Below are 25,659 nucleotides of genomic sequence, written 5' to 3' on the forward strand. Positions count from 1 at the left end.
GAGTGTGGTACTGACAGGGAGTGTGGTGCTGACAGGGAGTGTGGTACTGACAGGGAGTGTGGTGCTGACAGGGAGTGTGAGTGTGGTGCTGACAGGGAGTGTGGTGCTGACAAGAAGTGTGGTGCTGACAGGGAGTTTGAGTGTGGTACTGACAGGAAGTGTGGTGCTGACAGGGAGTCTGGTGCTGACAGGAAGTGTGAGTGTGGTGATGACAGGATATGTGAGTGTATTGCTGACAGGGAGTGAGGTGCTGACAGGGAGTGTGGTACTGACAGGGAGTGTGAGTGTGGTGCTGACAGGGAGTGTGGTACTGACAGGGGGTGTGAGTGTGGTGCTGACAAGGAGTTTGGTACTGACAGGGAGTGTGGTGCTGACAGGGAGTGTGGTGCTGACAGGGAGTGTGGTGCTGACAGGGAGTGTGAGTGTGGTGCTGACAGGAAGTGTGGTACTGACAGGGAGTGTGGTACTGACAGGGAGTGTGGTGCTGACAGGGAGTGTGGTGCTGACAGGGAGTGTGGTGCTGACAGGGAGTGTGGTACTGACAGGGAGTGTGGCGCTGACAGGGAGTGTGAGTGTGGTGCTGACAGGAAGTGTGGTACTGACAGTGAGTGTGGTACTGACAGGGAGTGTGGTACTGACAGGGACTGTGGTGCTGCCAGGAAGTGTGAGTGTGGTGCTGACAGGGAGTGTGTTGCTGATAGGGAGTGTGGTGCTGACAGGACGTGTGGTTCTGACAGGAAGTGTGGCCCTGACAGGCAGTGTGAGTGTGGTGCTGACAAGGAGTATGGAACTGACAAGGAGTGTGGTACTGACATGGAGTGTGGTGCTGAAAGGGAGTGTGGTACTGACAGGGAGAGTGAGTGTGGTGCTGAAAGGGAGTGTGGTGCTGACAGGGAGTGTGGTACTGACAGGGAGTGTGAGTGTGGTGCTGACAGGGAGTGTGGCAGGGAGTGTGAGTGTGGTGCTGACAAGGAGTGTGGTACTGACAGGGAGTGTGGTGCTGACAGGGAGTGTGGTACTGACAGGGAGTGTGGTGCTGACAGGGAGTGTGAGTGTGGTGCTGACAGGGAGTGTGGTGCTGACAAGAAGTGTGGTGCTGACAGTGAGTTTGAGTGTGGTACTGACAGGAAGTGTGGTGCTGACAGGGAGTCTGGTGCTGACAGGAAGTGTGAGTGTGGTGCTGACAGGATATGTGAGTGTATTACTGACAGGGAGTGTGGTGCTGACAGGGAGTGTGGTACTGACAGGGAGTGTGATTGTGGTGCTGACAAGGAGTGTGGTACTGACAGGGAGTGTGGTGCTGACAGGGAGTGTGGTGCTGACAGGGAGTGTGGTGCTGACAGGGAGTGTGAGTGTGGTGCTGACAGGGAGTGTGGTACTGACAGGGAGTGTGGTACTGACAGGGAGTGTGGTGCTGACAGGGAGTGTGGTGCTGACAGGGAGTGTGGTACGGACAGGGAGTGTGGCGCTGACAGGGAGTGTGAGTGTGGTGCTGACAGGAAGTGTGGTACTGACAGTGAGTGTGGTACTGACAGGGAGTGTGGTACTGACAGGGAGTGTGGTGCTGACAGGGAGTGTGGTGCTGACAGGGAGTGTGGTACTGACAGGGAGTGTGGTGCTGACAGGGAGTGTGGTACTGACATGGAGTGTGGTGCTGACAGGGAGTGTGAGTGTGGTGCTGAAAGGAAGTGGGTTACTGACAGGGAGTGAGGTGCTGACAGGGAGTGTGGTGCTGACAGGGAGTGTGGTACTGACAGGGAGTGTGGTGCTGAAAGGGAGTGTGGTACTGACAGGGAGTGTGGTGCTGACAGGGAGTGTGGTACTGACAGGGAGTGTGGTACTGACAGGGAGTGTGGTGCTGACAGGGAGTGCGGTACTGGCAGGGAGTGTGGTACTGGCAGGGAGTGTGGTACTGACAGGGAGTGTGGTACTGGCAGGGAGTGTGGTGTAGACAGGGAGTGTGGTACTGACAGGGAGTGTGGTGCTGACAGGGAGTGTGGTACTGGCAGGGAGTGTGGTACTGGCAGGGAGTGTGGTACTGACAGGGAGTGTGGTACTGACAGGGAGTGTGGTACTGGCAGGGAGTGTGGTGCTGAAAGGGAGTGTGGTACTGACAGGGAGTGTGGTGCTGACAGGGAGTGTGGTACTGGCAGGGAGTGTGGTACTGGCAGGGAGTGTGGTACTGGCAGGGAGTGTGGTACTGGCAGGGAGTGTGGTACTGACAGGGAGTGTGGTACTGACAGGGAGTGTGGTACTGGCAGGGAGTGGGTTGTAGACAGGGAGTGTGGTACTGACAGGGAGTGTGGTGCTGACAGGGAGTGTGGTACTGACAGGGAGTGTGGTGCTGACAGGGAGTGTAGTGCTGACAGGGAGTGTGGTGCTGACAGGGAGTGTGGTGCTGACAGGGAGTGTGGTACTGGCAGGGAGTGTGGTGATAGTGTTAGTGCGTGAACATCTGCTAGACCAGTCAAAGGTGGGAAACAGGTCTAGTCAGGCCCAGGGGACACCAGCTTTGTAGGGAATATACTTGACTGCAGGTGGGAGAGAACAGACCCACACGCACACATGCACACAGACACGCACACACACACCCACACACACACAGGCATAAACACACACACACACTCAGTTGCACACACATATGCACAATCATCTTGTAATTATGTCTTTCAATCTTTGCATACAAATAGAAATTAATAATGTGTGAAAAGAAAGGGAGAGATTGGGAATGAGAGGGAAAGGGAGAGATGGGGATCGAGAGAGAAAGGGAGAGGTGGGGAATGAGAGAAAATGGAGAGATGGGGAATGAGAGAAAAGGGGTGAGATGGGGAATGAGAGAGAATGGGAGAGATGGGGAATGAGAGAAAAGGGGAGAGATGGGGAATGAGAGAAAAGGGGTGAGATGGGGAATGAGAGAGAATGGGAGAGATGGGGAATGAGAGAAAATGGAGAGATGGGGAATGAGAGAAAAGGGGTGAGATGGGGAATGAGAGAGAATGGGAGAGGTGGGGAATGAGAGAAAATGGAGAGATGGGGAATGAGAGAAAAGGGGTGAGATGGGGAATGAGAGAGAATGGGAGAGATGGGGAATGAGAGAAAAGGGGAGAGATGGGGAACAAGGGGGAAAGGGAGAGATGGGGAACAATGGGGAAAGGGAGAGATGGGGAATGAGAGAAAAGGGGAGAGATGGGGAACAAGGGGGAAAGGGAGAGATGGGGAACAAGAGGGAAAGGGAGAGATGGGGAATGAGAGAAAAGGGGAAAGATGGGGAACAAGGGGGAAAGGGAGAGATGGGGAACAAGAGGGAAAGGGAGAGATGGGGAATGAGAGAGAATGGGAGAGATGGGGAACAAGAGGGAACGGGAGAGATGGGGAATGAGAGAAAAGGGGTGAGATGGGGAACAAGAGGGAAAGGGAGAGATGGGGGATGAGAGAGAATGGGAGAGATGGGGAGCAAGAGGGAAAGGGAGAGATGGGGAATGAGAGAAAAGGGGTGAAATGGGGAACAAGAGGGAAAGGGAGAGATGGGGAATGAAAGAGAAAGGGAGAGATGGGGAACGAGAGGGAAAGGGAGAGATGGGGAATGGGAGAAAAAGGGAGAGATGGGGAATGAGGGGGAAAGGGAGAGATGGGGAATGAGGGGGAAAGGGAGAGATGGGGAATGAGGGGGAAAGGGAGAGATGAGGAATGAGAGGGAAAGGGAGAGATGGGGAATTAGGGGGAAAGGGAGAGATGGGGAATGAGAGGGAAAGGGAGAGATGGGGAATGAGGGGGAAAGGGAGAGATGGGGAATGAGGGGGAAAGGGAGAGATGGGAATCAAATCAAATCAAATCAAATGTATTTATATAGCCCTTCGTACATCAGCTGATATCTCAAAGTGTTGTACAGAAACCCAGCCTAAAACCCCAAACAGCAAGCAATGCAGGTGTAGAAGCACGGTGGCTAGGAAAAACTCCCTAGAAAGGCCAAAACCTAGGAAGAAACCTAGAGAGGAACCAGGCTATGCGGGGTGGCCAGTCCTCTTCTGGCTGTGCCGGGTGGAGATTATAACAGAACATGGCCAAGATGTTCAAATGTTCATAAATGACCAGCATGGTCGAATAATAATAAGGCAGAACAGTTGAAACTGGAGCAGCAGCACGGTCAGGTGGACTGGGGACAGCAAGGAGTCATCATGTCAGGTAGTCCTGGGGCATGGTCCTAGGGCTCAGGTCAGTTGAAACTGGAGCAGCAGCACGGCTAGGTGGACTGAGGGGGAAAGGGAGAGATGGGGAATGAGTGGGAAAGGGAGAGATGGGGAATGAGGTGGAAGGGAGAGATGGGGAATGAGGGGGAAAAGGAGAGATGGGGAATGGGGGGGAAAAGGAGAGATGGGGAATGAGGGGGGATGGGAGAGATGGGGAATGAGGGGGAAAGGGAGAGATGGGGAATGAGGGGGAAAGGGAGAGATGGTGAATGAGGGGGAAGGGAGAGATGGGGAATGAGGGGGAAAAGGAGAGATGGGGAAAGAGGGGGAAAAGGAGAGATGAGGGAGAAAGGGAGAGATGGGGAATGAGGGGGAAGGGAGAGATGGGGAATGAGGGGGAAGGGAGAGATGGGGAATGAGGGGGAAGGGAGAGATGGGGAATGAGGGGGAAAAGGAGAGATGGGGAATGAGGGGGAAAGGGAGAGATGGGGAATGAGGGGGAAAGGGAGAGATGGGGAATGAGGGGGAAAGGGAGAGATGGGGAATGAGGGGGAAAGGGAGAGATGGGGAATGAGGGGGAAGGGAGAGATGGGGAATGAGGGGGAAAAGGAGAGATGGGGAATGAGGGGGAAAGGGAGAGATGGGGAATGAGGGGGAAAGGGAGAGATGGGGAATGAGGGGGAAAGGGAGAGATGGGGAATGAGGGGGAAGGGAGAGATGGGGAATGAGGGGGAAAAGGAGAGATGGGGAAAGAGGGGGAAAAGGAGAGATGGGGAATGAGGGAGAAAGGGAGACATGGGGAATGAGGGGGAAAGGGAGAGATGGGGAATGAGGGGGAAAGGGAGAGATGGGGAATGAGGGGGAAAAGGAGAGATGGGGAATGAGGGGGAAAGGGAGAGATGGGGAATGAGGGGGAAAGGGAGAGATGGGGAATGAGGGGGAAAGGGAGAGATGGGGAATGAGGGGGAAAGAGAGAGATGGGGAACGAGTGGGAAAAGGAGAGATGGGGAATGAGGGGGAAAGGGAGAGATGGAGAATGAGAGAAAAAAGAGTAGAGAGAGGAACAGCAGGTCTAAAAGAAGAGGTGCTCAGATAGTCATATATGAATACTTTGCAGTAAGAGCCTCTCTAATGAATAATTGATCTGCAGGAAAATGTAGTGATTTGCACTCCCGGCGGGTTAATGTAATGCTAAAATCAAGCTACGAGTGTCAGAGTGTGTACGTATCTGTATGTGTAGGGTAATTCAATGTTAAATCAAGTTGCTAGCCTGCAGACAGTATGTATTTATGCACTGTATGTTGGTGTGTGTGTGTGTGTGTGTGTGTGTGTGTGTGTGTGTGTGTGTGTGTGTGTGTGTGTGTGTGTGTGTGTGTGTGTGTGTGTGTGTGTGTGAGAGAGCAGGCACCTGTGAGCATGCATGTGACAGGAGTCTACAGAACATCCTGCCTATTACCTAATATAAGAACATCTTGACTATGACAGGCTGTATCTGAAGAATGAAATTACATCCTTGACTTGACCAGCTTTAGCTGCATCTAATCACAGTTTATCATCTGAAGCAGCATGTAAATAAAACTGAATCACATTAACATGAGCAGCAGCTCCTCTGTTGACATTCATGTTTTGAAGATGGCAGCCTGCGTGTAGGTGACGCTTGATCGCGGTCGGCAGGAGGGATCACTTCTACTGGTAACTGGCAAAATAATGGAAAGGCTTGAGTATATGAGGGATGCAAAGTATATTGAAAGCAGGTGCTTCCACATAGGTGTGGTTCCTGAGTTAATTAAGCAATTAACATCCCATCATGCTTAGGGTCATGTATTAAATTGCTGAGCAGGCCATTATTTTGGCTACCACTGCTATGCCCCCATAGGATGACAATGCCCCCATCCACAGGGCACTAGTGGTTACTTAATGGTTTGATGAGCATGAAAACAACGTAAACCATATCCCATCTCAGTCACCAGATCTCAACCCAATTGAACACTTATGGGAGATTCTGGGGCGGCGCCTGAGAGCGTTTTCCACCACCTTCAACAAAACACCAAATAATGGAATTTCTCAAGGAAGAATGGTGTAACATCCCTCCGATAGAGTTCCAGACACTTGTAGAATGTATGCCAAGGTGCATTGAAGCTGTTCTGGCGCATGGTGGCCCAAAGGCTTATTAACACACTTTATGAGAATGTTTCCTTTATTTTGGCAGTTACCTGTATCTGAGATTCCATTGATTATCATAACCTGTCACCCACACCAAGCTCATTAGAGAACCTGGACTCTTGTAGTATCCCCTCTGACTGCCATGTTTTTCTCTAAACAGTGGAAATTCGGAAAGTAATTCAGACCCCTTGACTTTTTCCACATTTTGTTATATTATGGCCTTATTCTAAAATGTATTAAATTGTTTTCTTCCTTCATCAATCTACACACAATACCCCGTAACGACAAAGCTTTTGTCACATCTGCTCCTGCTACGCCCTCTTGTGTTCATCCGGTGTCTTTTTGACCTGCAGTTACTCCCCAAGTACTCTCTCTCCCTCTCCCTCTCTGTGTGATTGTGTGGTTTGAGACAGGTGTTGGAGTCAGAGCAGATCCCTACCAGCTGCAACTCGTTCCATAATCAAGACATCTACAAATAGTTCTCCCACTTCCACTCTGCCAGATCGTAATCTCTGCTCATTTACCGCTCTGTCTCTGGATTCCTGTATCCCGTTCCACATCTCACCACCCTACTACCCTGTTCTGGATTTAGCTCACCACCACCACCTTGGATTCCCCTCCAGACCTGTTTACCCAGTTCTACCCAGCTCACTCCAACCTCAGTCTCCACATCTGATTTCTACAACCCATCTGAGCTTCTCCGGATCTGCACTCCATATCTCCCTGTGTTATAATAAATATCTTGGTTCATTCACCCCGGTTTCCTCGCCTGAGTCTGCTCTTGGGTTCCCCTGTGTCACTCCGCCTAACAGCTCTGTCAGGTTGGAATGGGAGTGTCACTGCACAGCCATTTTCAGGTCTCTCCAGAGATGTTTGATCGGGTTCCAGTCCGGGCTCTGGTGATGTGGATGCCAAGGAACTTGAAGCTCTTTACCCATTCCACAACAGCCCGGTTGTTGTGGATGAGCGCTTCCTCTCCGCTCTTTCTCCTATACTCCACAATCAGCTCCCTGGTCTTACTGACATTGAGGGAGAGGTTGATATCATGGCACCACACTGCCAGGTCATTGACCTCCTCCCTGTAGGCTGACTCATTGCCGTTGGTGATCAGGCCTACAACCGTTGCGTGTTCAGCCAACTTGATGATGGTGTTTGAGTCGTGCATGGCCACGCAGTCGTGGGTGAACAGGGAGTACAGAAGGGGAATAAGCATATACCCCTGAGGGGACCCCGTGTTGAGGGTCAGCACGGCGGAGGTGTTGTCTACCCTCACCACCTGGAGCCGGCCTGTCAGGAATTCCAGGATCCAGTTTCAGAGGGAGGGGTTCAGTCCCAGGTTCCCTAACTTGGTGATGAGCTTGGAGGGGACTATGGTGTTGAACGCTGAGCTGTAGTCTATGAACAGCATTCTCACAAAGTTATTTCCCCTCTTTTCCAGGTGGGAGAGGGCAGTGTGAAGAGCAATTGAGATTGTGTCATCTGTGGATCTGTTGGGGCGGTATGTGAATTGTAGTGGCTCTTGGATGTCTGGGATGATGGTGTTGATATGTGTCATGACCAGCCTTTCAAAGCTCTTCATAACTACAGATATGAGTGAGTGCTACAGGGCAATAGTCATTAAGGCAGGTTTTAATTTTTACATAAACATAAAAAAAATGTAACCTTTTAACTAGAAAAGTCAGTTAAGAACACTTATTTACAATGACGGCCTACCCTGGAAAAACCGGACGATGCTGGGCAATTGCACGCCGCCCTATGGGACTCCCAGTCATGGCCGGTTGAGATGCAGCCTGGATTTTTTTAACCATGTGTATGCTGGGTGGACAGAGACCAGTGATCCGTCTTTCAGAGCACCCCATGTGCAGTCAGATCATTGATGGTGTGTGTGTGCTCATTTGTGTGTGTGTTTTTAAAGTGTGTGACTATGTGAATGCGAGTGTGTGCATGGGTGAGTATGTATGTGAAGAGACACTGCTCTCACACATCCTGCTCTGTAACACTGACAAACTTCTGTGAAGCCCGGGATACGCAACCAAAAGAAAACAAATGAATAATTTATTTGCTTACTGAATGCACTCTGAAAATATGTGAACGTCAGAAAAAATGTGGACAAATCTCTCTCCTAAAGTGATACCAGTGCAGGGTTTCTCCCAAACTAACCCCATTCATGCTCACCATGAAGACTCAACTCAAGTTCATTACAAGATCAAAACACCAAAACAATGTAGTCTATAGAAGGGGATTACTAATGACTGTTCTCATACTATTACTGTAATGATTAGTATTGAACAAATCCAAAGGAATACAGTCTGTTCTGGGCACAGGTGGTTGGTGGCACCTTAACTTAATTGGGGAGGACGGGCTCACGGTAGTGGCTGGAGCGGAATCAGTGGAATTATATCAAATACATCCAACACATGGTTTCCATGTGTTTGATGCCATTCCAATTGCTCCTATCCAGCCATTATTATGAGCTGTCCTCCCCACAGCAGCCTCCTGTGGTTCTGAGTCATAGCAAGGCTGGATGGCTTATTATGGGATGAGACCAGCAGGGAATTTAACACTCCTCTGTTTCCAAGGAGACTGCTATTTCTCTGATCAGAGTACCTGATATCACGACACCTATATCTGTCAACGGTCTCACCTTTAACAACACAGGTCACAAACTCTGATGACATGTCAGAAGACATACTCTGTCTCTAAATTGCAAGTCTGTGTAGTTTTGAGGCTAGATAGATGCATACAGACAAGACGCAGTGGATAACAACCAGACAAATGATTATTATAGAGACCATTATTTATGAGACAGGGTGTGTAACTCATGGGTTATAGATGCTTTTTACGCACCTAAGTCTACATGTAGATGAGGATACCGTGACTTGTTTTGGGAAAAGAATGTAAAGAGGATGACATTATAAGGTGCATTATAAAGTGCCCAATGGCAGGAATGTCCCACATTCCATCATATCACTATCTAATCCGTGACTGGATTACTATGGCTCTGCAGACAACCACTAAAGCCTTTGTTTTCTCCTGCAAAAACACAGATATTACCTCTCAAAGCTGTCTCTCTTTCACATTTACTCCACAACTTACTTTTAAGACAAAAAACAGCGCTCAGGTATACCCAGCGGCCAGGTATACCCCGCCAAACCCCGCCAAACCATGCCAAACCCAAATATTTTGGCAGCCCCCTCGATTTCAAGTTTCTCTAACTGAAGTGCTGAGACCTATAGGTTTCCACTAGTTACCATAGCCGCAAAGTCAAATTTGGCTATCGTAAAAATGAATTAAAACATAAAATAACTTTTCAGTCTTCATTTAGGGTTAGGGTTATGCATAAGGCTAGCAGTGTGGTTAAGGTTATGGTTAAGGTTAGGTTTAATATCACATTTTTAAAAGATATTTGTGGAAATATTTGGGGTTTGTGACTTTGCTGTGGTAACTAGTGCAGGCTCACTAGTGACCACCAAACATGTACATGTTATAAACTACTTATAGAAATCATGAAGCTTTGTGTTCATTCTCAGTTCATGGGATTCATCCATGGCTCTGTATGTTTTGGAGATAGATGGAGAGAGAAATGTAAAAGTAAAAACACATGCTATCAATTAAATGTCAAGACTATTATTAATGGTATCATATTACTCAATAAAAGGGGGCATGTAATATCCCATGCCCATAACACGTTTATGCTCAATCCAATTGAACTGCAAATGAAAACATTTAGACATTTTCATTTAGGGAGTGATTGGGAAAAAAAGAATCGATTAAGCCATGCCTTTTGACCAATTGAGTGGGTCTTCAAGTCGGTGTCAGTCCTTATTGTGTGAATTGTAGAAGGTACCTGGTGTGGGATTGTGTGGCACGCTGGTTCGTTTGCAAGGAATACAAAACTGCTTCTCTCAAAGTCTATTCTTCCAACTAGAGAATGAACTACATGGAATAAACCGTGGGAATATTCCAAAAGACTTTCATTGACTTTGACTGAACTTGCAAAGAGACTTGACTCGGAGCCGTTGATGAGCAGCAACTGAGTACCGTTATTCTAAGGTATTGATCAGAAACACGTGTGACGTTTGAGGCTATTTTCGCCGGTGTGGATGTATCAATATACTGTATTTGTGCCCGAACAGCACATTGTGTAGGCGATGCACAACACTCAACTCTCTGATCAACGGGAATAGACATTTCTGTGACTATTATAAACACGTAGCTAATACAATAAGTAGTGTGGTTAACTTGCGATGGACTCGACCTATTGACGAATTCGTGCGGAGGTCCTTCCTATGTAATATTGCACTGCGTGCTCTGCGGCGACAGCGCCCGCCCATCGACTTTTTCTCCTAGCAGAGCAGTGAAGGGAGATTGATTTTACTGGAGCAGCCGTGGAGTGTGCACGACCTGCATACGTTTGGGTAGAGCTATTGCCGCCGGAGGAAGTATTGATTTACTTTCTCACCAAAGGACTTTGCATACAGATTTTTCGTATTGATCCGAACATCATGATGTTGGCTAATTTCTAAATTGCGCACCACGAACGCAAGACATACACACACAACGCTGGACTCAGGACTCCCTGCTGAGGTGGTTTGTCATCCTACAGCGAAGCGCCTCCGCAAGGGAGAATGGGCTGGGTCGCCTAGGCGTCTTTTATGGGCGCATTTCATTGACAATATGAGAAATCGCTGAAGGCGATAGTAGAGACAAGCGACACCCGAGTATACCGAGCCCCGCATCCCAGAGCAGGATACGGGAGATAGGTGAGGGCATCCCATAGGCAGTAGGTGGAGGGGATTTTACTCTCAAGCCAGCCCAGAAGCTTCGATCCTCGGGGTGTACCAGAGCTGCCCGACGCCGGATACCGAGTCGGCCGCAGACCCCTCATTTCCCCTTCAATAGACCGAAGTTTTGCGCCTCCAAACGGATTATAGGAACGGTTTCTGCGGAGAGGGAGAAACGGGAGACAATGGGCATCCACACGCTCCTTATTGCATGTGCGCTGCTTGGTAAGTCACTCCTGTGCCCCATTTCTTACATTGGACACATTGCAATCTTTCTCAGCGTCCGTTTATTAAAAAACAGAGCGAGTTTTCAGACTACCACTCCTGAGTCATAGCACACCTGCACGACAGATCCCAACACTGTGTGTGTGTGTGTGTGTGTGTTTGTGTTTGTAGGAGTGAGTGTGCTAGTACCACCTCATTAGGAGTCCCTGGGAGAGGGCATTGTATTTGTCACTAATAACAGATGCATTTGAACAGCTGTGTTTGTGGATGAGTTGGATAACAGAGACCACATCCCCTTATTACTATGTGTAACCACCTTCCATTTTTCACTTTGCATAACACCCTGGGCCACTGCTATTATCTCTCTGTCAAACAAATTACATACTCTTTCAGACACATACTGTAGCATAGCCTACACACACACACATATGACAGTACCAGTCAAAAGTTTGGACACACCTGCTCATTCCAGGTTTTTTCTTTATTTTTCATTTTTTCTACATTGTAGAATAATAGTGAAGACATAAACTATGAAGTAACACATATGGAATCAAAAAAGTGTTAAACAAATGCAAATATATTTGAGATTCTTCAAAGTAGCCACCATTTGCATTTCTGACAGCTTTGCACACTCTTGGCATTCTCTTAACCAGCTTCATGAGGTAGCCACCTGGAATGCATTTCAATTACCAGGTGTGCCTTGTTAAAAGTTAATTTGTGGAATTTATTCTTTATTCTTTATTCTTCTTAATGTGTTAGAGCCAATCAGTTGTGTTGTGACAAGGTAGGGGTGGTATATAGAAGATAGCTAAATTTGGTAAAAGACCAAGTCCATATTTTGGCAAAAACAGCTCAAATAAGCAGAGAGAACAACAGTCCATCATTACTTTAAGACATGAAGGTCAGTCCATCCGGATAATTTCAAGAACTTTGAAAGTTTCTTCAAGTGCAGTCGCAAAAACCATCAAGCACTTTGATGAAACTGGCTCTCATGAGGACCGCCACAGGAAAACAAGACCCAGAGTTACCTCTGCTGCAGAGTATAAGTTTGTTAGAGTTAACTGCACCTCCAATTGCAGCCCCAAAAAATGCTTTGCAGAGTTCAAGTAACAGACACATCTCAACATCAACTGTTCAGAGAAGACTGCGTGAATCAGGCCTTCATGGTCGAATTGCTGCAAATAAACCACTACTAAAAGACACCAATAATAAGAAGAGACTTGCTTTGACCAAGAAACACGAGCAATGGACATTAGACCGGTGGAAATCTGTCCTTTGGTTTGACGAGTCCAAATTATGATTTTTTCGTTCCAACCGCCGTGTCTTTGTGAGACGCAGTTCCCACCGTGAAGAATGGAGGAGGTGCTTTACTGGTGACAGTGTCTGTTATTTATTTAGAATTCAAGGCACACTTAACCAGCATGGCTACCACAGTATTCTGCAGCGATACGCCAGCCCATCTAGTTTGTGCTTAGTGGAACTATCATTTGTTTTTTAACAGGACAATGCCCCAATACACATCCAGGCTGTGTAAGGCTGTGTAAAGGAGAGTGATGGAGTGCTGCATCAGATGACCTGGCCTCCACAATCACCTGACCTCAACCCAATTGAGATGGTTTGGGATGAGTGGGACCGCAGAGTGAAGGTAAAGCAGCCAACAAGTGCTCAGCTTATGTGGGAACTCCTTCAGGACTGTTGGAAAAGCATTCCAGGTGAAGCTGGTTGAGAGAATGCCAAGAGTGTGCAAAGCTGTCATCAAGGCAAAGGGTGGCTACTTTGAAGAATGTAAAATATATTTTTATTTGTTTAACACTTTTTTACTACATGATTCTATCTGTGTTATTTTGTAGTTGTAATGTCTTCACTATTATTCAACAATGTAGAAAATAATAAAGAAAAACCCTTGAATGAGTAGGTGTGCCCAAACTTCTGACTAGTACTGTACACACACACACACACACACACACACACACACACACATACAGACAGAGTGGTCTTCCCCAAACAAACACCAGATGGCTGCTCTGTTCCTAGATGGGAGGTATGTTAATGCTGCCGGGGGGACGGGACGGATGTGTGTGTGGTGAAAACAGACCCCTGCGATTTGGAGGACATTGAATGGGTTAGAGCAGTGGTTCCCAAACTTTTATAGTCCCGTACCCCTTCAAACATTCAACCTTCAGCTGCGTACCCCCTCCAGCACCAGGGTCAGCACACTCTCAAATGTTGTTTTCTGCTGTCATTGTAAGCCTCCACAACACACACTATATGATACATTTATTAAACACAAGAATGAGTGAGTTTTTGTCACAAAGATCTCTTATAGTACCAGGGCACAAATAATAACAATCAATAATTGTTCTCTTTATTTAGCCATCTTACATTTAAACCTTATTTGTTCATCAACAATTGTGAATAACTCACCACAGGTTAATGAGAAGGGTGTGCTTGAAAGGATGCACATAACTGTGCAAGGTTAGGTTGTAGAATCTCAGTTTTAAATCATTTTCCACACACAGTCTGTGCCTGTATTTAGTTTTCATGCATGTAAGGGCCGAGAATCCACTCTCACATACAGTGGGGAGAACAAGTATTTGATACACTGCCGATTTTGCAAGTTTTCCTACTTACAAAGCATGTAGAGGCCTGTAATTTTTTTATCATGGGTACACTTCAACTGTGAGAGACGGAATCTAAAACAAACATCCAGAAAATCACATTGTATGATTTTGAAGTAATTAATTAGCATTTTATTGCATGACAGGTATTTAATCACCTACCAACCAGTAAGAATTCCGGCTCTCACAGACACCTGTCCACACACTCAATCAAACAGACTCCAACCTCTCCACAATGGCCAAGACCAGAGGGCTGTGTAAGGACATCAGGGATACAATTGTAGACCTGCACAAGGCTGGGATGGGCCACAGGACAATAGGCAAGCAGCTTGGTGAGAAGGCAACAACTGTTGGTGCAATTATTCTAAAATGGAAGAAGTTCAAGATGACGGTCAATCACCCTCGGTCTGGGGCTCCATGCAAGATCTCACCTCGTGGGGCATCAATTTTTTTTTCAATTTTACCTTTATTTAACTAGGCAAGTCAGTTAAGAACAAATTCTTATTTTCAATGACGGCCTAGGAACAATGATCACGAGGAAGGTGAGGGATCAGCCCAGAACTACACAGCAGGACCTGGTCAATGACCTGAAGAGAGCTGGGACCACAGTCTCAAAGAAAACCATTAGTAACATACTACGTCGTCATGGATTAAAATCCTGCAGCGCACGCAAGGTCCCCCTGCTCAAGCCAGCGCATGTCCAGGCCCGTCTGAAGTTTGCCAATGACCATCTGGATGATCCAGAGGAGGAATGGGAGAAGGTCATGTGGTCTGATGAGACAAAAATAGAGCTTTTTGGTCTAAACGCCACTCGCCGTGTTTGGAGGAAGAAGAAGGATGAGTACAACCCCAAGAACAACCATGAAGCATGGAGGTGGAAACATCATTCTTTGGGGATGCTTTACTACAAAGGGCGACTGCACCGTATTGAGGGGAGGATGAATGGGGCCATGTATCGCGAGATCTTGGCCAACAACCTCCTTCTCTCAGTAAGAGCATTAAAGATGGGTCGTGGCTGGGTCTTCCAGCATGACAACGACCCGAAACACACAGCCAGGGCAACTAAGGAGTGGCTCCGTAAGAAGCATCTCAAGGTCCTGGAGTGGCCTAGCCAATCTCCAGACCTGAACCCAATGGAAAATCTTTGGAGGGAGCTGAAAGTCCGCATTGCCCAGCGACAGCTCCGAAACCTGAAGGATCTGGAGAAGGTCTGTATGGAGGAGTGGGCCAAAATCCCTGCTGCAGTGTGTGCAAACCTGGTCAAGAACTACAGGAAACGTATGATCTCGGTAATTGCAAACAAAGGTTTCTGTACCAAATATTAAGTTCTGCTTTTCTGATGTATCAAATACTAAATAGTAATATAATAAATAAATTACTTAAAAATCTACCTATGATCTAAACAAAATCTACCTATGATAAAAATTACAGACATGCTTTGTAAGTAGGAAACACTGCTGATTTTGCAGGTTATCAAATACTTGTTCTCCCCACCAATTATATGCATATCCTGAGTAACAGGCAGTTTACTTTGGGCACGCTTGTCATCCAGACGTCTAAATACTGCCCCCTAGCCCAAAGAGGTTAATTGACTCCCCATAAACGTAACAGACCTGTGCCTGCCATATCACAATATTTTGATGTTTCTGAATAATACAAGTTTTAAATGTTTTTTATGGGAGGGCAGCAGGTAGCCTAGCGGATAAGAACGTTGGACCAATAACTGAAAGGTCGCTGGTTTGAACCCCTGAGCTGACTAGGTAAGAAATTTGTTGATGTGTCCTAAGTTCTCCTGTAAGTTGCTCTGAATAAGAGCGTTTTCTAAATGACTAAAATGTAATGAGGATGGCAACCAATTTAATTTGGTTTTAGTGGGCTTTCTCCATTCTGATTTGTTTTAAACAGATCACAACTTTGGGTTGAAAACAAGTAGTAGATTTGGCTCATGGTGAAAATAAATTGTGTGGTCATCCTCACAATTCAAGCAAGTCCTCCATGAAAGCAATTGTCACGCCCTGACCGTAGAGATCATTTTATTCTCAAGCAGCGTGGCCAGGAGGGGAAGACAGAGTGGAGGACATCATGGACCTGGGAGGAGGTGATGTCAGGACAAGCAAGGAAGACCGGGAAGCCACTCCAAAACATTTTTTGGGGGGGCACATGGGGAGGTTGGCGGAGCTAACTTCCCGTGCTCACGGTAGGGAGTGTGGTACTGGTCAGGCACCGTGTTATGCGGTGAAGTGCACGGTGTCTCCAGTGCGTGTTCACAGCCCGGTGCGCTCTGAGCCAGCTCTCCACATGTGTTGTGCTAGAGTGGGAATCCAGCGAGGACGGATTGTGCCAGCACAGCACTCCTGGTTTCCGGTGCGCCTCTTCGGCCCAGGGTATCCTGCGCCGGCTCTGCACACTGTGTCTCCGGTGTGCTATCACAGCCCAGTGCTTCCTGTGCCTGCGCTCCGCACGTGTCGGGCCAAAGTGGGCATTCAGACAGGACGAGTGGTGCCAGCTTTAAGCACCAGATCTCCAGTGCTCCCCCACAGCCCGGTTCGACCTGTGCCAGCTCCACGGACCAGGCCTCCAGTATGTCTCCCCAGCCTGGTTAGTCCTGTGCCTGCTCCAAGAACCAGGCCTCCAGTATGTCCCCCCTAGCCTGGTGAGCCCTGTGCCTGCTCCTTTTATTCTCTATGTTTGTTTGGTCAGGGTGTGACTCAGGTGGGAAGGTCTATGCTTTCTGGTTCTTTGTTTTTGGCCGGGTATGATTCTCAATCAGGGACAGCTGTCTATCATTGTCTCTGATTGGGAATCATACTTAGGCAGCCCTTTTTCCTTTTCTCATTTGTGGGTTGTCTTTGTTCGTGACATGTATAGCCTTACAGAGCTGCACATTTGTTTTGTTGTTTATTATTTTGTTGGCGACATTTAAAAAATAAAAGAATGTAACCTTACCAAGCTGTGACAGCAATTCAGTTTGTCCTTCTCTTGCGCTTAATCAGTGTCCATGAAAACGGCCCCTTAGTTAATCTAAAACAAACTTCAAATGAATGACTCGGGACGTCGGGTTTGATACGAAAGCTTATTTTTAGTAAGAATACTTGTTTACGTTACATTTAACAACAATTGTTTTGGTACAGAGCAATGCAGGTAAGATGCTGTCGGAAAGTCAGCCACAATCACTAGCACCTGCACATAATTGGCACGTTATCACTCATTCCTCTCGCAGGGCATTCTGGGACTTGCAGTCAAAAAGCGTAATTCAACACAACCCAATACAATTACATATGCAAATAAATCTAAAGAAATATCTTTAGATACAGTTCAAAGAATAAATTTAAACATTAACTCTGTAACATATTAAAGTTACAACACTTTGTGTATGGTTTATTCCCTTAAAAAAGGTCTGGATTAGTTGCTGTTTAACCATTCCTGGTGAACAAGCAAACCTATTAGGCTACAGCAGTTCTCATGGCTTCAATGGTAAAACTCCCAAACACACACTGTATAGTGTTTTTTTTATTTTATTGGGTTGCGTCAGGTTTAATGGTAAATATCACTAATCACAATGCATACAGAGACATAAAAAAACAAGACTGACATGCAATGTATTATTTTGTTAGGGATGTCCCAACATTGTTGTCCCATTTCTCCATCAACGTTTTGGACTTGTACCAGTCTTTATATGAGAATTGCATCATAGGGATAGTCCTCTCAGAGAGCTGCCACTTGTTGGACTATTCAAGGAGAGTTGGGTTGAAGCATGGCTTGCTGAAATTACATGGAATGACTCCCACCAGTAGGTGGATCCATACTGGTATACCTTAAAAGAGGATATATCGCCCAGCCCTAACTGCCTGTAATGAAATCACTCACCATGTCTCTGGCAATACATCTGTTTGCAGTCTACATAAGCCTGGCTGGGATGAGTGTGTCTGCATGTTTTTAGGATATTTCTGATATTGAAGTCTTTGACTTTGCTTTAATGTTTTATTTTGAAAATATGCCTGGAGGCTTGTGTGTGTGTGTGTGTGTGTGGTGTGTGCAATGTGCAGAGTAGTGAATGTATATGTTTCCCCTATCTGGAGGCTTGTTTCCCTGAAGACAACGACAAACAAAAGGCTGGCCAATGAAGTCAGTTACTGTGCTCTACCTGTATGGTAATACCCAACTCCTCACTATTCAGAGATACAAGTCATTGATAGGTCATTCGTCTGCTTCGGGCTGAGGGAGAGGAGAGCCTTGTGATTGGTCAAGGATCAATAGACTGGGACAATAGAAGTTTGGACAAGTGGAAATCAGATCCATGACCTGCCTCAGTCAGTGCTTGGATAGTTTGTTTCCTTTGAGGATAAGGATTCACAGACAAGGGTTTGTGTGTTGGCATTTGTTGTGCTCGCAGCCAGAGCAGAGGTCATGTTCCAGCTGCCCTCAGGGCTTAATGGGATCATGTAATGCAGAGTTAGCAGCGGAATGTCCCTACCTTACTGTTAACTTCCACCCCGTCACACACTCCTTTGACTGGACAGTGTTATTGTCATGTGCACAAGTATAGTGAAATATCTCTTGCAAGCTCCAAACCCAACAATGCAATAATCAATATCAATGTAGCACGTAAAATTACAAGGTAGAACAAAACCAGAAATAGAAATAAGAAGAACACAAGAAAGTAAGAAGCTATATACAGGGTCTGTTCCAATAAGATATTTACAATGTGCTGAGATACTGGAGTGATACAGGAGTGATAGAGGTAGAGACAGTGCCTTTGGAAACAATTCAGACCCCTAGACTTTTTATACATTTTTGCTCATTTATTAAAAAATAAACAGAAATATCACATTTACGTAAGTACTTTGTTGAAACATCTTTGGCAGCTATTACAGCCTTGAGTCTTAGGTATGACGCTACAAGCTTGGCACACCTGTATTTGGGGAGTTTCTCCCATTCTTCTCTGCAGATACTCACAAGCTCTATCAGGTTGGATGGGGAGCGTTGCTGCACAGCTATTTTCAGGTATCTCCAGAGATGTTAGATCAGGTTCAAGTCCGGGCTCTGGCTGGGCCAGTCATGTGCCTTTCACTGAGGAGTGGCTTCTGTCTGGCCACTATACCATAAAGGCCTGTTTGTTGGAGTGCTGCACAGATGGTTGTCCTTCTGCAAGGTTCTCCCATCTCCACAGAGGAACTCTGGAGCTCTGTCAGAGTGACCATCACCACCCTGACCAAGGCCCTTCTCCCCTAATTGCTCAGTTTGGCTGGGCAGCCAGCTCTAAGAAGAGTCTTGGTGGTTCCAAACTTCTTCAATTTAAGAACAATGGAGGCCACTGTGTTCTTGGGGACCTTTAATGAGGAGTTATGCGTGGCCACGCAGTTGTGGCAGAACAGGGACTACAGGAGGGAACTAAGCACACACCCCTGTTGAGCCCCCATGTTGAGGGCCAGCATGGCAGAAGTGACATTGCCTACTCTCAACACGTGGGGTCGGCCCATCAGGAAGTCCAGGATCCAGTTACAGAGGGAGGTGTTCAGTCCCAGGGTCCCTAGCTCGGTGGTGCGCTTGGAGTGGACAATGGTGTTGAACGCAGAGCTGTAGTCAATGAACACCATTCTCACAGAGTAATTCCTATCTAGGTGGGTGAGGGTAGTGTGGAGTGCAATTGAGATTGTGTCGTCTATGGATCTGTTGGGGCGGTATACAAATTGGAGTGGGTCTGAGATGATTGAGTGGATGTGTGCCATAGCCAGCTACAGGGCGGTAGTCATTGTGTCATGAATCCGTAGAGTTCATGTAAACAGGAATGATGGTAGTCATTTTAAGGCATGGGGATTACAGACTGGAACAAGGAGAGGTTGAAAATGACCAGGAATGTGGCTGCCATCTATTCTGTGCATGCTCTGATAACACTCCCTACAATACCGTCCGGCCCTGCAGCCTTGCGTGTATTGACCTGATTAAAGACCTTACTCACATCAGCCTCGGAGAGTGAAATCACCCAGTCCTCTGGGTCGGTGGGGGCACTCACGCACTGTACGGAGTTACTGTCGAAGCATGCATGAAATGCATTGAGTTCGTCTGGAAGAGGGGAATCGTTGGGCAGATCACGGTTTGGTCTTCCTTTTGTAATTCGTAATGGACTGTAGCCCCAGCTACTTGCAGCTGGCGTCAGAGCCTGTGTAAAATGAATCCACCTTATTCCTATATTGTCCTTTTGCTCGTTTGATAACTCTGTGGAGGTCATAGTGGGACTTCTTGTAATTGTTCGCTGTATGTGTTAGCCCTGTCCATAAGCTTTGCGAAAACCTCTGTGTTAATCCATGTCTTTTTATTGGCAAAGCGGCGAACCTTCCCTGTTGGGACAATGTCGCGGATGCATTTCCTTATGAAGCTGGTGACGGAGGTGGTTAGCTTGTCGACGTTATCGGCGGAACGAATTCCATTCAGTGCTAGCAAAGCAGTCCAGTAGCATAACCATTTCTCAATGGAGCGAGTCACGGGTACATCCTGTTTTGAGCTTCTGCTTGTATGGTCAGGATCAGATTTGCCGAATGTTGGACGAGGGAGGGCCTTGTATGCTTGCTGCTGGGTAGAGTGACAGTGGTCTAGGACTTTATCACCCCTGTGGAGACTGATGCTGATGGAAGTTGGGCATCACATGTCTTAATGACACGGAATTAAAATCGCTGGCAACAAGAAAGGCAGCCTCCGGATGTAAGTTTTCCTGCATGTTTATAGCCTCATATAGTTTAAGTGCCAGTTTTAACAATCAGTTTTACAAGAGCACGGCGATCTGCTGTTACACAGCAAAAAAACTGGTGCTGCTCTCTTCACACAATTTAGCATTCATTCCCCGGACACGTTAAAGACAAGTTGGAAAATAGCCTGCTGTGTTATTTTTAAACTCCTTAGGGACGTCCTGCTTAAATGAATCAGGTGCTTGTCTGCAGCATCTGTTGTTTTTCTCTGGATGGAGTAACTCTGTACTGTGGTCTGTTAGTTTCTGTAGTGGTGAACTCTGTATAGCAGCACCTCATAATGGAGGTCATTAACTCTTTGACCTTAGAGCTGACCACCAGAGTTTTGTGCTGAGCGATAAGTGCTTTTTGAGTTAGTTTCGATTATTAAAAAATTATCACGGTTTTCGATTTTGGTTTAGATTATTCTGCATTATGTGGGTTGATTGAACGGGTTGATTGAATGCAGAATAAAACAATTATTAAAAGTCCTATGATGGTAGTGACTGCCCATTATTGCTTATAACTTAGTAAACATAATTTATTAACATTACTTTAATAAAATATTTCAGTTGTTCTTTACATTTGTTTATTTAATGACTTTTTAATTTCAAGTCATCTCATCTCTATAGAGCTGCTGCCTATGCTGTCTGACAATATCACTATTTTAGTAGTTCTTCAAAGTAAATGAGGCATACTTTTATGACTGCTGAATACCAGATAGAGAGAGACCTTGTGAAGCAACTGCTCTCTCTCCCTTTTAATAGCGAATTCTTCTGTCTGTTCCCTCCATGTCTACCCCACAATAACCTAAGGTAGCAGGCGTAAAAGAACAAGAGAAGTAGAGCGCAATGGATTATGGTCATTGTAGTTCATTGCCACGTTTTCTGCTCTAAACTATTTAGAATATTGGCCTGTTGCACAGTTCAGGATTTATCTCTAGAGAAGCTGTGCAATGTATGTATTGAGCTCACAGAAAGAAAGAAAACAGACGTTGGTCAAATAGTTGTTTTAAAATAAATGAATAATAATAATGAAAATAAAATAATTGCTTACCAGATTTCCAAAACAGCTGTTGGTGGTTTTATAGTTGTGATTGTAGACCTAGATATTTTACAGTAAACATAAATGTGTTTAGGTGTGTGTGTGTGCACATTTTACTATACTTGTTAGCACCAGAAGTCACCACAAGAATAGTAAACCAACTACAATTCAGAGAAGTGAGGACATTTTAGTTAGTCCTCAATTGTAAAAATACTATTTTAGGGTTAGAATTGGGGTTATGGTTAGAGTTATGGTTAGTTTTAAGGGTTAGGGAAATAGTTTTTTGAATGGGAATCCATTGTTGGTCCCCAAAAAGTATAATAAGACATAGATGTGTTTGACTGAGGTACCCTTACTCAGATAAGATCTAAAGCAGTGTAAAGCATGCTTCAGTTCGGCTTGCGGCTAGAGAATCGAATGAGTGCGCTCGCGTACTCCCTTCTCTTGAAAAATGAGAAAAAGCTGCAATAGTACTGTTTGTCCATTTTGAGATGCCCGTAACCAGTATACACTTCTTCAAAATAGTCAGAATTAAAGATGACTCAAGAAATGTCTTTAATTCAGATGTTTTTGTTGATGAGATCTTAGTCACGCAATTTTACATCTAACTAAGATGTTTGGTGCGGTATTTCTCAATGAAAAAAAGCCCAAAAGTAACAGAAACGTCACAAAATGTTATAATATGTGACCCGTTTCAAGAAGCTATGCGCATGTCACACATCACTACTTCACAGGAGAAGCATATGAAAGTTTTATTTATTTTGTTATTTTATTTTTGTATGTGTTTTTTGGCATAAATTCCTTCTGGAGCCTGTGAACTTTCATGTGCCTTAATAACAAACTTCTATGCCAACTGTAAATACAGTTGTTAAATTACAAACCTAGTTGATTTAGCCACAGAAAAAGTCAGAAACTTTCCCGCTAGTCATGATTGGCTGAGATAATGGATGGGCTGGACATGCCGAGAGATTACTTCAGATTGGGCTGCCATGTCGCACGTTTCTGTCTAAAACATGAGCTGCTCAGTATGTGTCGATAATCTTTGTTACCGCAGCTTTTTTAAAGACATAAAATTAGCCATGGAGATCTGTAAAAGTGTTGCTACTGCTCTCGATAGCATTGCTGCCCAGAATTTTGCAGGTGAAGACCAGTGGGAAAAAGTTGTGATGGACTACTTTATGCACAAGGTCAGTGTGAATCGGATTGACTTGACACAACAATGGGGCAAACAAGCTGTAGCTAGCGACAAACCAAACGGTAAAGACACGCTGCCGTGAAGTGTTAATCCATGTATACGGGGAAGTCTAGCTATGTTTTCAGATATTAATTTAAAATGTTTTTGTTTTGTTTTCATTGCATGTTGAAGTGTACTGTTAGCTGGCTAGTGAATGTTAGCTGGCTAGCGAATGTTAGCTTTCTGGCTCGCTAGCTAACATTACGTGTATGCGATCTGTGTAGTAATATTGTTCGCATCTCAGAAATCCATTTGCATTGCTAGTTAAAGCCTAATGAACACAGTTGGTTAGCTTTAGCTACCTGCAGATTCATACTCAAGCATTTCATGCATAGTGGCTGGCTATGACAATCCGTTTGTACTGTAGCTATGGGTTAGGATTATGTTTCATTGTTTAGCTAGCTAGCTAGCTAGCTATATGTCTAAACAAAAGAGTCACTTCACAAGAGAATGATTACATGACCCATCAAGTTAGCCATGTGTGTTGGGGGTGATTATGGCCATCTATTGTATTTCATGAACATGTGTACATGTCTAGACCATAGTGACCCATACAATTAGCTAGATGTGTCTGGGGCTTGGTTGTAGCATTTATTTCCCATGAACCATCAATTTAGACAAGTGTCTGGGTAAGCATCATAATTCTAAAATATTTCAAAAATATTTTTATCTGGACACTTTCAAAGTCAGATTAGAATATATATTTTTACCTGGTGTTTTTCTTCATTGTAGGCTACTACTTTCACCTCTTAGTCTTGCAATCTTTGGTTGTTTGCTACACTACCTAACTCACTGTAACGGTTTTCTTCTGGGGAAAGAGAGGCGGACCAAAATGCAGCATGGTGGTTATTCATGTTCTTTAATAAAGGAACTATACGTGAAATAACTAACAAACCAATAAATGTGCGAAAACCTAAACAGTCCTATCTGGTGCAAACACAGAGACAGGAACAATCATCCACAAACACACAGTGAAACCCAGGCTACCTAAATATGGTTCCCAATCAGAGACAATGACTAACACCTGCCTCTGATTGAGAACCATATCAGGCCAGACATAGAAATAGACAAACAAGACATCCAACATAGAATGCCCACTCAGATCACACCCTGACCAACCAAAACATAGAAACATACAAAGCAAACTATGGTCAGGGTGTGACAGTACCCCCCCCCCCCCCCCCCAATGTGCGGACTCCGGCCGCAAAACCTGAACCTATAGGGGAGGGTCTGGGTGGGCATCCGCGGTGGCGGATCTGGTGCTGGACGTGGCCCCCACTTCACCATAGCCTTAGTCCCCCACCTTGTCCGCTTCCGTGGCCTCCTAGCCACGGCGACCCTACTTAATGAACCCACTGGACTGAGGGGCAGCTCGGGACAGAGGGGCAGCTGCTCAGGACAGAGGGGCAGCTGATCGGGACAGAGGGGCAGCTGCTCAGGACAGAGGGGCTCTGGCGCCTCTGGGCTGAGGGGCTCTGGCGCCTCTGGGCTGAGGGGCTCCGGCGCCTCTGGGCTGAGGGGCTCCGGCGCCTCTGGGCAGAGGGGCTCCGGCGCCTCTGGGCAGAGGGGCTCCGGCAGCTCTGGGCAGAGGGGCTCCGGCAGCTCTGGGCAGAGGGGCTCCGGCAGCTCTGGGCAGAGGGGCTCCGGCGCCTCTGGGCAGAGGGGCTCCGGCAGCTCTGGGCAGAGGGGCTCCGGCAGCTCTGGACAGGTGGGAGACTCCGGCAGCGCCGGAGAGGAGGAAGGCTCCGGTAGCGCCGGAGAGGCGGGAGACTCCGGCAGCGCCGGAGAGGAGGAAGGCTCTGGCAGCACTGGACAGGCGGGAGCACCTGTAAGGAGGAGAACCGGGGACACCGTGCGCAAGGCTGGTGCCATGTAAGCCGGCCCAAGGAGACACACTGGAGACCAACTGCGTAGAGCCGGCTTCATGGCACTTGGCTCGATGCCCACTCTAGCCCGGCCGATACGCGGAAACATACAAAGCAAACTATGGTCAGGGTGTGACACTCACTCTGTTTAGCACATGGCCTCACATGTGAATCCTTAAAGAGATGGTTGGGCTAAGGCTTAAGAGCGTGTGAATGATGCTGAATAGGTGTAGACAAAGAAGAGCTCTCCAGTAGGTGTACCAAAACATTAAAGGATCATTCTCTAAAAAGTGGGGTTACAAGTTTATCAACTTTCAAAGCATAATTACTTTCCCATTGTTCCTCAACTGCAGTGTGTGTGATTTTCCATTTTGTAGCTCGGAGTCTCTACTCTCCGTTGTAAAAAACACCATTACATAAGACCGATTCGAGGCTGTGGGTTACATATGCACAAACTTTTCCAAACTGTTTCAGTTGGGAAGCATGCAGACGTCTTAACTGGTATGTTGATGGATTTGGCTGGTTTGCATAAATAGCTCCCTGTTCTCCCATCCCCTGCTGTACTTTAAAGACCACAATAAGCTACCATCTTCTTTGAAGATCTCCCTTCTCTCCTCCCTGGTTTAGATAGGTACGTTGGATGACGTTGTCCCCTAGATACTGATCCAAGATCAGTTTGCCTCTGATGGGTAAGGTTAGGATTTATAGGGGGGTAAGCTAATAGTAGAAATGTGCAACTCCTACTCAGGGCTCTGTTAGATAACAGGGTAGCCCAGATTCCACTCCTCCAGATCCACCCACAATGCTCTGGGTTTAC

At 46.3% G+C, this 25,659-nt stretch overlaps 1 protein-coding gene across 1 annotated transcript in view; it reads left to right on the forward strand.

Annotated features, from left to right (window-relative positions):
- The first annotated feature begins 10,406 nt into the window (after window positions 1-10,406).
- LOC110520435 (immunoglobulin superfamily member 3) overlaps window positions 10,407-25,659 on the forward strand; it is a 133,392-nt gene continuing 118,139 nt past the window's right edge. Inside the window, exon 1 of the mRNA XM_021597754.2 lies at window positions 10,407-11,359. Within this exon, the coding sequence (XP_021453429.1) occupies window positions 11,320-11,359 (40 nt within the window). The 5' untranslated portion in view covers window positions 10,407-11,319. The remainder of the gene's footprint in view (window positions 11,360-25,659) is intronic.

The sequence above is a fragment of the Oncorhynchus mykiss genome, chromosome 3 (assembly GCF_013265735.2).
Source record: "Oncorhynchus mykiss isolate Arlee chromosome 3, USDA_OmykA_1.1, whole genome shotgun sequence".
In the NCBI taxonomy this organism is placed as follows: Eukaryota; Metazoa; Chordata; class Actinopteri; order Salmoniformes; family Salmonidae; genus Oncorhynchus; species Oncorhynchus mykiss.